We start from the raw sequence: 17,655 nt of genomic DNA, 5'->3' as shown, positions 1-17,655 counted from the left end.
TAGGTGGGTTGGTTAGATACACTTGTGAAAAGAGAGATGGAGAAGCTCTTTAAATGACTTTAAAAGCTGTTAGCACTGGGCTGGGATGTAGCTCAGTGGCAAAGCGCTTGCCTAGCAAGCGCAACGTCCTGGGTTCGATCCCCAGTACCAAAAAAGAAAAGACAAAAAAAAAGCTGTTAGCACTGCAGAGAGGTACTTGTCAAATATTTGTAAACTTTTTGCCTTGTCAAGCCATCCTGTCATTGTAGAGATTACAGGCTTATTTGATCAGGGGTGATTCTTCATGAATGTTGTTGTTGTTGTTGTTAGTGGAGGATGTTTCTTCATATATTGCATATACAAAATAGTTAACGTGTTCTCACAGGCAAAACTCAGGATAAAAACAACGGTTCCTAGGACTTTACAGCAGGCAACCCGAAGGGTGGATAAGATTTTCAAAGTTGGTTTGCAACTCCAGCATTTTCCTCTCAAGACAAATCATGATTCGTGAGCCTCAGGGTTTATTTCTTTGTGTTTTCTAGATATTCTGAGTGAGAACCTTCAGGCCATCTAGGAAAATGGTGGCCCTCTCCTTAAAGATTTGCGTCCGCCACTGCAATGTGGTGAAGACTATGCAGTTCGAACCATCTACGGCTGTGTACGATGCCTGTCGAGTCATTCGAGAGCGAGTACCCGAGGCTCAAACTGGGCAAGGTGGGTCTTGACTATCCTCTGGCTTATGAACATGTGCTGGGATTATAGGCACCTACCCCACCCCCCCCCAGGCCTAGCATACCAATAACATATTATCATTCATGGTATAAAAGGCCTCTATGCTCCCACATGGTCTGGGACTTCGGTGGTCACTGCTTTGATTTCTCCACAAGTACCTAAGGATGCCTAGAATAGAAAGGCTAGAGAACCACATCAGATTTGGTTAGAAAGCAATCTACACGGCTTTGTGTCTGGTGATCCTATAAACCTCAGATGTACCATCTCATTTGTGGGTGTTGCTCCTGCAGCTCTTGCTTTCTTGTGTTGTCTGATTGTGTGTGCATGTGTTGGGGAAGGGGGGGGGGGGTTATGAAGCCTGTCTCCTATGAAGGAAAACATCATATCCTTACCAAGTCATCATGCTTAAGTGGACCTGGGCTTGTCATACTTGGGTCACTTTCCCTCCCCCTTTTCTCTCCATTGATCTTCCAGCTTCTGATTATGGGCTGTTCCTCTCTGATGAAGACCCCAGGAAAGGAATCTGGCTGGAAGCAGGCAGAACACTGGATTACTACATGTTACGGAATGGGGTAGGAGTTTGATCTTCATTATGTTTCCTTCACTGCCTTGTCTCTGGGCCTTGCCTGGAAGCCATTGTTAGTCCAGTTTTCCTGTGGGGACAACTTAGTCATTGTTTCTGTGAGGGACTTTGTGAAGATCTCCAGGAGGAGAGGAGATGGGAGCATCCAAATTCTCTAAATCCACTGAGGGACTGGGAGGGATACTTTGGCGTAGTATTTTAAGCAGTTTCACATGTCATTGGTGGACTTGGCAGGTGTGAAGTTAAATAAGATAATAGCATCTTCCTGTGAGTAGATAGATAGGCCATGTCCCTGGGGCTGGTGACAGAGTTAACTCTTAAGTGAAATTGAATTCTAAAGGTGAACATGCAGTCTGGGAAGGTGGCTCAGTGGTAGAGTGCTAGCCTTGAGCTGAAGAGCTGAGGGACAGTGCCAGGCCCAGAGTTCAGGCCCCACAACCGGACCCCCAAAAAAAAATATTCTAAAGGTGAACATGGCCAGATAGCATCCGCATTTCATATTTAAAGTAGAAATTTCAAATTGGTGATGTGAGTTGAATAACTACCATTCATAGTAACATCCACAAAACAGTCATTGAATGCTAAATGAGGCCAGGTAATGAGTTAAGAACTGTTCAACTTTCTCCACCACTTGACCTCCAAGATACTGGGGTTTTTGTACACTGCATGGAGTGGACCTTCTCAGAGTAACTAGTATTCTATGAAGCAAAAGTGAAATATTTAATTCATTTTTTCTCCTCCAGAGTTATACCTGCAAGAATATACCTTAAATATATAATCTGATTTGTGAGTGTGTGCCAGTGTGCCAGTCCTGGGGCTTGAAATCAGGGGCCCTGGATGCTGTCCCTAGCTCTCCCACTTGAGCCAAAGCACCACTTCCAACTTTTTCTGAGGAGTTTAGTGGAGATAAGAGTCTCACAGACTTTCCTGCCTGGGCTAGCTTCAAACTGCAATCCTCTGGTTTTAGCCGCCTGAGTAGCTAGGATTATAGGCATGAGCCACCAGCACCCAGCAAGATCTGATATTTTTAAATGACTCCCAAACTTATGACCCATTTGGTCTTAATCCTTACTATGAAAACCACTCCAACTGTGACTGCCGATACTATAAAGAATTAGGGGAAGCCAGGCACCAGTGGCTCATACCTGCAATCTTAGCTACTTAGGTGGCTGAGATCTGAGGATTATGGTTTAAAGCTAACCCAAGCAAGAAAATTCATGAGATGCTTATCTCCAATAAATTAACAAAAGAAAAAAAAAGAATTAGGGGAATATTTCTATGTCTCTCATATAAACTATATATGGATAGTAAATGATTTTAGTAAACATTTTAAAAATAAAAGTTTTAAAACAATTTTTCATTTTATAGATGCATTGGTAATAAAATTTGCTTATGATGGCATAAAAGATGGCTAGAGCTAGAAAACTGGAGGTTCTTACCTATAATCTTAGCTACTCAAGGTTCAGAACTAGACCAGGAATTAAGTCTATGAGACTCTTATCTCCAATTAACCAGTGAAAAGCTGGAAGTGGAGCTATGACTTGAGTGATACAGCATCAGCTTTGGAAACAGAAGGCCCTGAGTTCAAACCCTAGTACCAGCATACTGCCCCGCCACCAAAAAAAAAAAGATAGCTTGAGAGGCACATTGAAGGCACCTTGATATCTCCTTCTCTTCTTATTAGCACAGTTCCATCCTAGGCTTTCAGGAGGACAAACTGGCATTTAACTTCACAGAGCGCAGTTTTTAGTCATTATGGAACGCTTAAGTATTCTTTCTCAGAGTGAATTTTACTACCAGATTGAGAAATCTTTCTGAAAGCAATTTTTATAATACCTTAAGGTTTTATGTCAGTCCTAGGAACACGACCCATGAAAATTGGGAAAAGAAGTTTTGAATTAATGAGAAGATCAGCATTGTTTTCTCAAAGACAAATGTCAGAGTTTGTTATCAGCTTCCTACTCATTGTAAAACGTGTGTGTGTGTGTGTGTGCGCGTGTAACTTGTGCCGTAGGATATTTTGGAATACAAGAAGAAACAGAGGCCTCAGAAAATCCGGATGTTGGACGGGTCTGTGAAGACAGTGATGGTGGATGATTCCAAGACTGTCGGGGAGCTCCTGGTCACTATTTGTAGTAGGATAGGTGAGTGTTCCCAGGACCCCAGCTCTGATTGCTTTGTTTCTCCATGCCATACATCCCCAGGTAGTGTCTGGGAAACTTTTCTGTTTTGTTTCTATGTCAGTACTAGAGCTTGAACTTAGGATTTCACACTCTCACTTGGCTTTTGTGCTCAAGGCTGGCGCTCTACCATTTGTCACACCTCCACTTCCAGCTTTTCACTGGTTAGTTGGAGATAAGAGTCTCTCTGATTTGTCTGACCAGGTTGGTTTGGAGCCTCAGTCCTCAGACCTCAGCCTCCTGAGTAGCTAGGATTATAGGCATGAGCTACCTGTGTGCCTGGGAAGTTTTGAATGTGTCCTGGCACACTAAGTTCTTCCTTACCCAAAAGAGTATGGCCATTTTCCTGATATTCTAAGCCATGCACTGGTGGTGAGCAGATGTGGTTACGAGACTAGTTGTATAAATACACTATATAATTATATAAGTCAGCATCCCTGCCCCTGCTACCACCAGCAATGAATAGCCAACACCATTGTATCCCATTGAGTGCCCATGGTGACAGCCTTTGTGTTTGACTATTAGATTTTTTTTCTGGTACCTTCTATTATTAGTCTCTGCCTCCTTCCAATGTCTGGAAAACACAGGCCTTGCCTAGCTTAGTTTTTTTTCATTGAGGAGATAATTTTCTCTGATATCACTCACCTCCCATGCCTGCCATCTACTTTGTTCTTGTTTCTCCAAAATTAATGGAAGCTGAGAGCCACCTAGTTACTCAGGAGGCTGAGATCTGAAGATCCTGGTTTAAAGCCAACCCAGGCAGCAAAGTCTGTGAGATTATTTATTTATTTATTTATTTATTTATTTATTTATTTTTGTTGGTCGTGGGGCTTAAACTCTGGGCCTGAGTGCTGTCCCTCAGCTCTTCAGCTCAAGGCAAGTGCTCTACCACTTGAGCCACAGCACCACTTCCGGTTTTCTGGTGGTTTTTTTGGAGCTGAGAGTCTCATGCACTTTCCTGCCTGGGCTGGCTTTGAACCTTGATCATCAGATCTCAGCTGACCACCAAAAAAACAAAAGTGGGCATGTGACTCCAGCTTTGAGTGAAAAGCTTATGGGACAGTGCCAAAGACTTGAGTTGAAGCCCCAATACCAGCACCCCCAAAAGAAAAAAATTAATGGAGAAGCTAAGGTATAGCTCAGTGGTAAGGCACTTGCCTAGCATGGACAAAGCCCTGGATTTGATGCCAAGAATCACACATAATATTTTGCATGTGATATAAGTACCTTGAGACAAGGTTCTATGGCACACCCCTGTTTCCCCTACCCATCCCCTCACCCAATCCCCCCCCCCTTCCCTGCATACCCACAGAGAAAGGACTTGACAGCCATTTATTCATTTGAAATTACAACCTAGTTTCTATTGTCAGGAATAACGAATTATGAAGAATACTCTTTAATTCAAGAAACCATTGAAGAAAAGAAGGAGGAAGGGACAGGCACTCTTAAAAAAGACAGGACATTGTTACGAGACGAGAGAAAGATGGAGAAGTTGAAGGCCAAGCTGCACACCGATGATGACTGTGAGTGTCTAGAGAGAAAGTTGGCCCTACACTGTGCCCCCGTTCTACCACTGGCTTGCCACTACAATAGGTTTTGTTTCATTTGCTTGTATTTTTTAAATCAAACATTTAGTTTGTGCCACTAAGAGATTAAAGACTTCTAAAGAAATTTTTTTAAATGATACTACCGTTTCACATCTTAATTTTAAAAAAAAATCCTTTAGCCAGGCACTGGTGGCTCATGCCTATAATCCTAGCTACTCAGGAGGCTGAGATTGAGGATCACGGTTCAAGGCTAGCCCAGGCAGAAAAATCCGTGAGACTCTTATCTCCAATAAACCACCAGAAAACTGGAAGTGGCGCTATGGCTCAAGTGATAGAGCACTAGCCTTGAGCTGAAGAGCTGAGGGACAGCGCCCAGGCCCAAATTTCAAGTCCTACAACCGGAAAAAACAAATCCTTTAATAGCAAATGGATAAGTTGTATTCACATTGTTTATATTTCTAGATAATTTTCTAAACCATTTTAATAGGTCAAATTACAACCCAAGTAAGATTGGGTGGCATGCTGCTAGACTATTTTAACTATTAAGTGGCAGACCTCTCCATTTCTTGGTGGTTTTTTTTTTTCTGGCTTTTTTTACCTCTCTGAAATTTGTGTGTGAAGAAACTGCATGGTTAAGGGATAGGGTTGTGGCGAAGGTAGAGTGCTTAGCTTGCATGTGCAGAGTTCCATGAGAGATAGAGGAGAGGTAAGGGAGGGGAGGTAAGCCAAGGCAAGGCAAGGAAGAGAAGAATGGAAAAAGGAAGGGCAGGATAGAAGGAAGCATTAGTTGTGTATCATTTCCTATATTGGGGATTTAGGTGATTGCATACCACTGGTGTCCTGTTATATGTCCCTCTGTTCCTTTTCATTCCTTTTATAGATTTGTGTGTGTGTGTGTGTGTGTGTGTGTGTGTGTGTGTGTGTGTGTGAGGTGGTAGGAAAAATGAGATTTGCCTAAACTAATTCCTCATTCAGTGAGTAAATTATTATTTTGGGTTGTCTTTTTCTTTTTCTGGTTGTCTTTTTTAGGTATCAATGTCCATTGTCTAAGGTCTGTTATTTGCTTAGTGATAGTGGCATAATTCCATCATGGGAAAATCATCTTTTCACAGCCACACAGTTAATAGATGGAAAAGCAGCTTTTACCCCCCTGTAGCATACACACAAAGCCCAAGTTGTGTGAACTTTGCTGCCTACCCTCCACCAAACAGATCCTAATTCATTATCCGGCTCACACAGACCATCCCTTCCTACCCCCCTACCCCCGCCTTCTGACCAGTGAACTAGGATGACTTCATCATCATCACGATGTTTATTGATCTTTTGGTAGAGCTGTCATTTCCTCCAGTTCCTTCTCTCTGCCTCATTAGAGATCCAGTTACATGCTTCTTTCTAAGAGCCTACTAATAGACAAAAATGCAAAACATTCCTGAGTGTGTTCACAGTGCTGTAGCACGTACTGTGGGACATGAGGCCCCACAGACACTTTCTGTGTCTCATAGTTGCCCAGTATTTAGTAAGGCTGGCCATGAGTTCTCGTGGAGGAGAGTAAGCTGGGGAAAGTATGTGTATATGACGAGAGAGAGGAGAGAGAGAGAGAGAGGGTGGTGCACCTGGGTGTGAGAACAGGATTTTTACAACAGCTGAGATGCAAGCTGGCTTGTGGGGAGTAGAGAATGCCATCTCTGCCTATTGGTGTTCTCTCTCTCTCTCTCCTCAAACTCCTTCCTCTTCCCGCCTTGGTATCAGAACCACTCAGTGTCTGTAAAATACTTCACTTAATAAGACTGAAGTATTTACTCATGATTTAAAAGGGAATTCTAACTGGTTTCTTTTCTTTGCACAAAACACTAATTTCCTTGTCCCATTATTCCTGGGGGGGGGTCTCAAATTATACATTGTTTATAGTACTTGAAGTAACTTTAGGGGAGGGCTGGGGATTTTTTTTCCCTCCTTTCCCTTCTGGTCAGTTATAAAGCAACTGTGGAATTTTCTTGCCAATTATCAAGCTCAGCTTTAACGTAAAAAGTAATGCTCACTGACATTTGTTGACATCCTGTGTTGACATCTTCATCTGTGTCATGCTGCTGCCTTGCTGGATCCCTTTCAGGGAAGAGGGGGGGAAATAAACACGGTTCTCTCTCTCATGCTTTGTGCTTCAGTGAATTGGCTGGATCACAGCCGAACCTTCAGAGAACAGGGAGTGGATGAAAACGAAACATTGCTGCTGAGACGCAAGTTTTTTTACTCTGATCAGAATGTGGACTCCAGAGACCCCGTGCAGTTGAACTTGCTTTATGTCCAGGTAGGGTATTTACTATTCAGACAATAGGTTGATGAACTTTCAGGAAGCTCCTGGTGAGCTCTGGCTCTCAGGACATTTAACAGCATCCCATCCAGGGACACAGTTCAGGAGTTCCCCCATACACTTTGGCGGTGATGGTGGCAAGAAGGACGGGGGGTTGTTGGGCAAGCACTGCTGGCTGTGCAGAGGGGACCTTTCTGTGGCTTCCCAGACTGGAGGCAGGTGGCCGGCACTGTCTTCCTCCACCTGGTACTGAAAGACAGTTGTATTCATTTAACTGGCTCACCATTTCAAATGCACTAGGGCTTTATTAGCCAGTATCTTAAAGTACAAAGGCCAATCAGGCAGAAAAATCAGTAATTCCTATTAACTCAAAACTATCCTCTCAATAACCTTTTATGTCTTCACCGTGAATGAATTGCTTCAACTCATACAGGTCATTTAACACATCTCAGATGCAATTTCCCAGTTTGTAGATAAGAGATTTGCATTAGCAGGGGAAGGAAACATCTAGTCTTTGGACAACAGGCTAAAGAAATAGTTTGATCTGGCAAAGCAGCCACAGGTAGGACTCAAAAATCAGTGAATTTAGGAGTTTTTTTTTTTCCAGGCAAAATTTAGCAAATCTAGGGCCATGAATGATGGTATAAATATCCAAGTGGCTATTGACAGGGGGAAAAATGTTTCCCACCCAGTCCACTGGTTCCTTTGGTTCTAAGAAAATTCTCGTATTTCTTCCACTTTCTCTCATACCAACTTCCTTCCTTTCTTCCCTTCCCTCTCCTCCCACTGTGTATTCGTCTCGGTGGAAACAATGTAGGGAAACAAGCTTACACCTGCAACCCTAACTATTTAGAGTCTGAGATCTAGAAAATCCCATGCCAGCCCTGATGGAAGACTCCATTTCCAAAATAACCTGCAAAAAGCTGGGCTGGAAGTATGGCTCAAATGGTAGAACACCAACTGCCACTGAACAGTGAAGATGAGCAAAACTGGAAGGCTCTTAGATCAAGCTTCAGAATCAACAAACTACAGCCATGGCCTCTACTGTATTTGAAAGTGAACAATTCATTTCTTGAAGCATTATGTATTGGTAGATCCCTTACATGTTTTATAATTGTTTAAGTATTTTCTGTGACTGTTGTTGTGGCCAGTAGCAGAGGTAACGCAGACCCGATGGCTCTGAAGTTTTGAAGTGGCTACTATTTGCCAACCCCTGGCTTATGGAAAGAAAGATTGGAAAGAGATGGAAGCATCAGGGCACTGAGAAGAACTTTGTGAGATTAAGGCTGAGTGTCTATCCATGTGTGATCTGGGTCTTATAACTAGAGGAGAGACAGCTAGAACAAAGAGGATAAATAGGAACCACAGAGAAGGATCAGAACTCTAAGGACTTTAGACCCCAGTGACCACCCCACCCTGGGCATGGCTAACCCTTCTTCTAATTGTCTTTAGTATTGTATTCTTGTCTGTGTGTAAGCATACGTCTATCTATCTCCCCTTATATTGCATTGGACTTTGCCTTGAGTGGTAAATAGCTGGGATAGTTTTAGTTCTTTGGTATTTTTCTGCTAACTCTGTGTTTCAGGCTCATAAAAAGTAAATTTTGGGGCTGGGAAGGTGGCTCAGTGGCAGAGCACATGCCTTGCATGCCAGAGGCCCTGAGTTCGATTCCTCAGCACCACATAAGCAAAAAGAAAAAAGCCGGAAGTGGCGCTGTGGCTCAAGTGGTAGAGTGCTAGCCTTGAGCTGAAGAGCTGAGGGACAGTGCCCAGGCCCAGAGTTCAGGCCCCATGACCGGACCAAAAAAAAAAAAAAAGTAAATTATATTTCTAATTCAGCCTGTATGAATCTGATCATTCCACATAGATTTCCTGCCTCTATTTATTGTTGTTATTACTTCTGACCCCTAGATTATCAGTAAGATGTACCCTTTTTTTCCCAACTTGCTTAGCTTTTTGTTTGTGGCTAGTACTCTAGTACTTGAGTCATGCCTCTGGTTCTGCTTTTTACTGGTTATTTTGGAGGGGACATGTGGACTTTTCTACCTAGGCTGGCTTCAAAACTCAATCCTCTGGATCTCAGACTCTTGAGTAGCTAAGATTATAGGCATGAGTCATCAGTGCCCAGCTAGGCTTTACTTTTGATAAGCCACACACTTATAATACTTTCTAGGTATCTACTACTTCAGGAAAGAGCATGTCTTCCTTTGGCCTTGACTTTGCTGTGCATCATTCTGGGTATGGATGGCTGGTATCCTTGTTCACTAGCCCTTCCCAGGGACTTCCCTGATCCCTTTTCTTCATGTTGTGTTTCAGGCTCGAGATGACATCCTGAATGGCTCCCACCCTGTCTCCTTTGAGAAAGCCTGTGAGTTCGGAGGATTTCAAGCCCAGATACAATTTGGACCTCATGTGGAACATAAACACAAGCCTGGATTCTTGGAGTAAATGACCTTCTGTTTTGCTTTTTGTCTCTTCTTCTCCTGGTCTTTTCACCTGTTTCTTTTTGAGCAAGGTACTCAGGTGATTATGGGAGAATGTCAGCTTAGCTTACACTGAATATGTGACCAAATTTGTGGATTGTGGAGAAAACAGGAGGCCTAGAAATTCAGCTAAGGAAATCAGTTTTAAGTTCCATCAGCAAGTGATTTCTCTTCCATCAGAAAGCCTGTTGGGTCCTGCAGCTGTTGTCCAACCTGTTGGGGATGTAGTGTACTTGAAGAACTCCTGAAAGCCATCTGCCCATTCTAGGCTACATATTGTCATCTCCAATTGCATGAGACTTCTGTATTATAACAATAGAGCATATATATGCCAGTCTCGCCATCTGTATTAGGATCTTCTGAGCTCTTCATTGCTTTGAAAGTGTGGCATGAACATGTCATATTTGCTCCATCCTTTTCTCCCATTTGTCCTTTGGTTATCTTTTGTAAATTAATAGGTTTTTTTTTTTCTGACCCTGGACTCTAAGATGTCAAGAGAAAGATCACTGGGCCCCACAGAGCCTGGGTCTCATCATATCTTCTGTTTCCTGTCCGCCAGGACAGCCTCAGCCACTATCAAGCTACTCTTGTCTGGTATTAGCCTTCCTTGTTTGGATCTAGACTCATCTGAGATTTCTATGTTACATTCCTCAGATAATAGTTATTCCTTTTTTAAAAAAATCAATGTCCACCTTGTCTTTTGGATGAGACCAAAAAAAAAAAAATCATCCAGAGGTTCACTGTGGTCAGTGACATGTTGTCACCTAGAATGAAACTGGTAGAGTTTGGAGGGGGGTGGGGGCTGGAGGTGAATGCAGGAGTGGGGGAGGGGCAGGCAGCAGAGCATGAGTGTTTCTGGCAGGATATGGTCATGTGAGATGCATTGGGACTGTCCTCTATACCTTGAGCCCTGTGTATTGAAGAAAAGATACTAACAAGGCTTGTGTGGCCCTTGACCCCACTTTCAGCTTAGTGGACATTCATTGGGACCAGCTTAGTTCCTAAGAAAGAAGAAATCTTTTACTTTTCTCTTGCTTTCAAACAATGCCTGGTCAACATGTTAAACTGAGATGTTAGAAGGGAAGGAGGGAAAAAAACAATCCTACCATTGGGTTAATCCCAGGAGCCTTTCCAAACTGAGCTGTCCTGTGATGTGCGAGCAATGACCTTGAGTCTGAAATTGCTTTGAGTAGCTCCTGTCGCTCAATCCCTTGTTCCCCCAAATGAGTCATCTGGCCAACTAAGTGGTCCTCGGGGCCTCTTTCTTTGCAGCTGGCCTGACTTGCTTCCACAGCAGCCTGGAGATGCTGGTCATTGTGCTATCTGAGCCACCACACGCCTTATACGTGTGTGGCCATGTGCCTGAATTCCGACTACACAGCTGGTCCCTCAGACACATCTGAGGTCATCAACCTGAGGACTATGGTCATAGAGCCTGATAAATAAACACATCAGGATCCATGCAAGCCTTGGAGCAAATATCTTGCTTCTGTTTCCACAGTGGCTGGTGGAGAATAGAAGGGAACGGGGAGGTTGATAAGCTAAATAGCTTTGTTGAAGGTCTCCCTAGTTTTTTGCAACCCTGTGTGGTCCTGGTGGGATGGACCCTAATTAGAACCAGAAGTTCAGTGCCTAAACAGTGCTGGTGTTACTCTGGTCATTTTCTGTGTGCCATTTCTCTTGAGCATTGGGCGTCTAATTTTCAGGGCCCCTTTGTGAATGGAGAAAGCTGTATTTCATGCGGTAGATGGGGAAGAAAAAGATTGAAGTAGCTGGGCATGAAAGTGCATGCCCTGTGAGCTCAGTTAAGCTATGTGGAAAGTGTAGGAAGGAGGATTGAAGTTGGAGACTAACCCTGGGGTGGGGGTAAAGAGGTAGGGTGGGGAATAAAAAGTATAAGACCCGGGTTGGGAAGGTGGCTCAGTGGTAGAGCACTTGCCTTGCATGCGTGAGGCCCTGGGTTTGATTCCTCAGCACCATATAAGCAAAAAGAAAAAAAGCTGGAAGTGGCGTTGTGGCTCAAGTGGTAGAGTGCTAGCCTTGAGCTGAAGAGCTGAGGGACAGCGCCCAGGCCCAGAGTTCAGGCCCCACAACCTGACCCCCCCAAAAAAGTGTAAGACCCTATTGGATACCAGAGGTTCATGCCTATAATCCTAGCTATTCAGGAGGCTAAGATCTGGCATATTGTGGTTCAAAGTCAGCCCAAGGCAGAAAAGTCCACAAAGCTCTGTCTTCAATCACCTAGCATAAAAACCATGCTAGAGGTGTGGTTTAAGTGGTAGAGTATCTTCCTAGCACAGAAAAGGCCCTATGTTCAAACCAACCAAAAAGGTAGGAAGGAAAGCAGATAAAGGAAAGAGAGAGAGAGAAAGGGAGGGGGGATAACTATTTGTGCACAGTTACTTCTGATATTGGACTCATCGTTCTCAAAAGCATTTCTGCTTTCAAGAGGCAATGTCACCCCCTTCACTGGTCTCCCAGCCTGCAGCAAAAGTAGGACAGTACTTGGGAATGTGGTTATTATAAACATCCTTTGGTCTCCTTCCAGGTGCCATGTTCTGCACCAACCAAATCATGATGAATTTTCTTGGACCACATCTCCAACCCTATGAATGTTAGTTAGATGCTGACCTTTCTGTACAGAACACATACTCAACTCAGAGCATTGGTATTGATCTTCACAATGCCCACTGAGATTCCTGATCCTGTTTCATGCTTCAAACTCACAGTCTAACTAAGCAAAAAGGACAACCACCAAAAAAAAAAAAAAAACACAAAACTTCCTTTTAATAATCCTTCCTCTCCTGGCACTTGTACCTTTACTCGAGTTCTAAATTAAAATAAGCTTATTATTCCTAGTGACAATTATTTTTCCTTACAAATTTGATTTACTTTTTAATTAGTCCAAATTGGTTCTAGGTAATGAAGCGTTTCCAGTTAATGTAGGTATTTAATTGTGCATGTTCTTGTTCAAACTGTACAGGTGAAATTTGCTGAGGCAGTAAGTCCCCTCAAATAAAAACAAACTAGCAAAGGCCACTTTCTCTTTTTGTTATTCTTTAAACTTTGTTTTATTATTTATTCATTTTTATTTCAGTTTTATCATCTTCAGTCACACAAAGGGGTTTTGATTTAACAAATCAACACACCTCAAGGTAGTTAGTTGCAGTAGTCTGGCTTTAAGATCTTGTCCTGAGTGAGAGGTTGGCTACACAACAAGCCAAGCCAAGATTAAGAGCTGTTGAAGGCCAGGCAGATTCTATTCCTCCAGCCCAGTGATGGTGAGGTAACAGGTTGGGGAAATCTCCGTCATCTTTCCTACCAGAGCGCCCTTCCCTGTGTGCTTATTCCTGGTGGTTCTCAAGATTTTACTGAAAAAAAATAGAGCATCCCAGAATATGAATGTATGTTGTGGGAGAACTTAGAATGGAGTTGGAAATCCCCCACCTCAAACTCCAACTAATTCTGCTGTCCACATGTACAGCTTTTAATGCAGGAGGAGGTGTCCATTCAGTTTTCCCCTGGCAACAGCTCAAACACGCATCCCCTTGTATAACCAGTCTGTGTTTTTCTCACACAATAATTTGCCTATGGAGTCTCCGTAACAGAATGAGACAGACATTTCAGCCTTTGTTTCTTACAGTTCTGCCTTAGTTTCTGCAACTCACCTTCTGCTAAGCAAGATACAAGGGATAGTATTAGCAGGTGTTTGACGGGGGGGGGGGGGGGGTTTGTGGGGGGGGGGGGGGGGGGAAGCTTTTTTATTGTTTGTTTTTTCCAAGACTAGTGTTTGAACTCAAGGCCTCAAGCTTGCTGGTGCTCTACCACTTGAGCCATGCCTCCAGCTTGGCTTTCTGCTGATTAATGAGAGATAGGAGTATCTCAGACATTTCTGCCTGGACATGGCTTCAAACCATGATTCTCAAGACATTGGCCTCCTGAGTAGCTAGACATGAGCTACCAGTGCCAGACTCGTAGGTGCTGCTTTAAGAGGCAGGGACCTCATGGAATGAGGGCCCCCTATAAAGAGGCTTCACAGTGTTGGGCTAGCTTGTTCTACAGCTGTAAAGAGACAGAGGATTCCTTCTTCTGTGAAAGCTGCAGCCTCCCCAGGCAACAAAACATACCAGCTCCTTCATAACAGACTTCCCAACCTGGGAAGAAACTGGGAGCCGTTTTTTATAAAGGACATAGCCTGTGGTACTCTATAGTATCAGCACAGGGAGACTAACATACATGTCACCTTCTTCCTCCTCCTCCCTTCCCCTCACCTCTTTCCCCCAGTTCTGGGTATTTGAACCCAGGACCTTAACACTTGTTAAGCAATTGTGCTGAGCCATGAACTTATGAACTCTTGAGTCTGCACTTTTTTGCTTCATATACAATCTCAAAGATTAAATCCTTCCCTTCCCCCTCTCTTCTTCAATATGAATCCTTTGATATTAGCTCCAACAGTATCTTAGTTGCTTTCTGGATCCAAGGCACAAGAGATCTCAGGAATGTTGGACACATTGTCGGTCGTCGGGCCTAGACTAATTCATTTCTTCAAGACTCCCTTTGAATGGATATAGGGTTTGGAGACCAAGTGCCGAGGAAGGTACCAAGAGAGTGGAAAGGCTCATTGTCACCAGGTTGTCTTTACTCCTGGTCTCTTCCACAGTCCCAGCTAGAAAATGTACTTTTCAGAAAGAGAAAAATGGGTCAATGTTTCCAATTCAGACAAAGGGTTTATTTTCAGTCAAATTTTTAAATTTGTATTTATCTTATGCTAAAAAAAATCTTGGTTTCCAACAATTATCGTAATTACTCACTTTCATCCTGATTATAGATAGCATCCTACTTGTGCATAAACTAACATCCTAATTTCGTTTCTTGTGTTTGAATGAAAAAGAAAGGAAAAGGTAATTGGTTTTAAAATATTGATGTCAATATGTTTACTTACCTATCTTCTCTGGTTCTGCTAATTCTTAAGTTATCTTCCACCCACGGATTCATAGTCAAATGACTGTTTCTCAAACTTATTTGAAATAATTATTTTCCTTGTGCAAAGGTGTCACCGTGACATACCATTAAGTTTGTATTAGTTGGTTTTTGCTTTTTAGTAGTTGTTTTGCAATTTGTGTGGCTTCAAAATGAAAACCTGAAATATAAGAAGAGTTTAGAGACATCTATTCACTTCTTCCACAGAGAACTATTTGTATGAGTACTAGATTTCATGCCCCTATTGTTTTATGCTATTTTTTCAGGTGTTGGTACTAGGGCTTGAACTCAGTGCCTTGAACTCTTGTTTGGCCTTTTTGGCTCAAGGCTGGTACTCTACTTCTTGAGTCACAGCTCCACTTCCAGCTTTTCGCTGGTTAATTGGAGATATAGAGCCTCACAGACTTTCCTGCTTGAGCTGGCTTTGAACCTCAATCCTCAGATTTCAGCCTCCTGAGCAGCTGGGATTACAGGCAAGACCCACCAGTGCCTAACTTTCCTCTTATTGTTTTTTTTTTTCCTAAAAAGTCTAGATGCTGTGATGTTTTTAATATAAATTACATTTCCTCTTTCTCTTAGAAAAGGAAGCCTTTCATATACTCTTCTGCTTTCACTCTTTCCTTTTACAGTGTATTCTAGAAATTCTTCCTTTAAATATGTCAGATGTTTTTTAATCAGGCTGGCTTTCTCATATCCTTATTTAAGTGGATAGTAGGATATAACACCCTATTATAAATTATGCCATCAAATATTGGGAGAGTTTGCCACTTATCCAGGAGTTTCATTAACAACCTCTTATGTTGGGCTGGGAAGTTGGCTCAGTGGTAGAGCGCTTGCCTTGGATGCCTGAGGCCCTGGGTTCGATTCCTCAGCACCACATAAGCAAAAAGAAAAAAGCCAGAAGTGGCGCTGTGGCTCAGGTGGTAGAGCGCTAGCCTTCAGCTGAAGAGCTGAGGGACAGCGCCCAGACCCAGAGTTCAGGCCCCATGACTGGACCCAAAAAAAAAAAAAAAAAACAACCTCTTATGTTGCGTCTCATCATAAAACATGAGAAATGACTTACTATTTTTCCCTCTCTTTCAGTCTAAAGGAATTCCTACCCAAAGAATACATCAAGCAAAGAGGAGCAGAAAAGAGAATCTTTCAGGTATTGGAAATGCACAGAAATGTCTTCTCCCCCATGCCCCCCTTCATTGAGAGAGGGGCCTCCAGAAGTGATGGGTTTGTTGCCCGAGCACATATTCCTCTGTAATAAATGACAGGCGACTCAAGAGTGAAATAGCAGACAGCTCCACTTGGGACAGATTTATTATGTTAATTCCATACTTGCTTGCTAAAGGTTACATGGCCCTTCTGAGACAAATGTGCATGCATTTTCTTCCAAAGCCGTGATTCTTATAGTACCGGATACACACACGCGTGCACACACCAATACTGGGACTTGAACTTAAGGCCTCACACTCTCCAGCTTTTTTCACTCAAGGACAGTGTTCTACCATCTGAGTCGCATCTCTGCTTCTGGGTTTGGGGTAGTTAATTGGAGATAAGAGGTACATAGACTTCCCTACCTGGGCTGGCTTCAAACTATGATCCTCAGATCTCAGCCTCCTGAGTAGCTAAGATTATAGGCATGAGCTACCAGCACCAGACTGTCTTTTTTTAAATTACTATTATTCCATGATTAAGGTCAAAGACTTGTACTTTTTAGGCTACCATAAAGAGAACGTTTATTACCAACGTTACCCTGAAATATACAATTAATCCAAAATGTCAAAGTTTTCTTTGGGAGTGAAATGGAAATACAAATTAAACTATAGCTGGACATCTATGGCTCACACCTGTAATCCTAGCTACCCAAGAGGCTGAGATCTGAGAATCACAATTCAAAACTGGCCTCGGCAGGAAAGTCCATGAGATTCTTATCTCCAATTAAACACCAAAAAAGCCAAAACTGGTGTTCTTTCTCAAGTGGTAGAGCCTAATCTTGAGCACAAACACTCAGAGACAACATCCAAGCCCTGAGTTCAAGCCCCAGGACCGAGACACACACACACACACACACACACACACACACACACACACAAAGCATTAACAAAATAAAACATAAACCTTATGATTATAACACGTATCTTTTAATCCTGTGTTGATTCTAAGCACATTCATTTGCAATCATATGTAGGCCCTTCTGTATGGAAAAAATAGGTTTTGAATAAATGTTAGAATAACATCTCCTTACTGGAACATTTTTCTTACTGTCATTTAGTGTGGGCCCTGGACTTTTGGGATATACACCTTCTTTGAAAATGTGATTGCAATTTTGATGTAGTTCCTACCAGTTACGCATGTGCAAGAAATGTTGTATATCGTTGTGAAACAGGTAGGCTGGCCTGGGTTCATGTTCTTGTCTGAACTTGAACTAGTCCTGGCCCTAGGACATTTCTATGTATTCTGCTTCCTCGGTCAGCCGACATCGTGTCCCAGAGCGATCGCCCCTGTTGTAGACCAACTAACAGGGACTACCTCTCACTAAGTCACCTGCTGGCAGAGCTGCAGTGAACAACCACACTCCACCCACCCACTGTCACTTTTGCAGGAGCATAAGAACTGTGGAGAGATGTCTGAAATAGAAGCCAAGGTTAAGTACGTCAAGCTCGCCCGCTCCCTCCGGACATACGGGGTGTCCTTTTTCCTTGTGAAGGTGAGTTGGGTTGGCTGGCTACCTTCTTTTCCTTCCACTGAGTCATCTGACATATAGCTAGGATTGTCACCAAGACCCTCAGGCATTTGTAGATGTTACATCTTGCTAGTGGTAGCCCAAATTTAAGTGCAGCCCAAATATGAGTGCATGGAGTACCTGAGTAGGT

General features: G+C 42.9%; 1 protein-coding gene across 1 annotated transcript in view; it reads left to right on the top strand.

Moving 5' to 3' along the window:
• The first annotated feature begins 518 nt into the window (after positions 1-518).
• The window catches only part of Tln2 (talin 2), a 139,592-nt gene continuing 122,455 nt past the window's right edge, over positions 519-17,655 (top strand). Inside the window, exons 1-8 of the mRNA XM_013009931.1 lie at positions 519-693; positions 1,186-1,283; positions 3,309-3,438; positions 4,845-4,997; positions 7,184-7,326; positions 9,645-9,772; positions 15,875-15,938; positions 17,385-17,489. Of these exons, the coding sequence (XP_012865385.1) occupies positions 558-693; positions 1,186-1,283; positions 3,309-3,438; positions 4,845-4,997; positions 7,184-7,326; positions 9,645-9,772; positions 15,875-15,938; positions 17,385-17,489 (957 nt within the window). The 5' untranslated portion in view covers positions 519-557. The remainder of the gene's footprint in view (positions 694-1,185; positions 1,284-3,308; positions 3,439-4,844; positions 4,998-7,183; positions 7,327-9,644; positions 9,773-15,874; positions 15,939-17,384; positions 17,490-17,655) is intronic.

This window comes from Dipodomys ordii, unplaced genomic scaffold (assembly GCF_000151885.1).
Source record: "Dipodomys ordii isolate 6190 unplaced genomic scaffold, Dord_2.0 Scaffold11, whole genome shotgun sequence".
NCBI classification, from domain to species: domain Eukaryota; kingdom Metazoa; phylum Chordata; class Mammalia; order Rodentia; family Heteromyidae; genus Dipodomys; species Dipodomys ordii.
The sequence above is the reverse complement of the archived record's forward strand: the minus strand, read 5'-3'. Positions and strand labels throughout refer to the sequence as shown.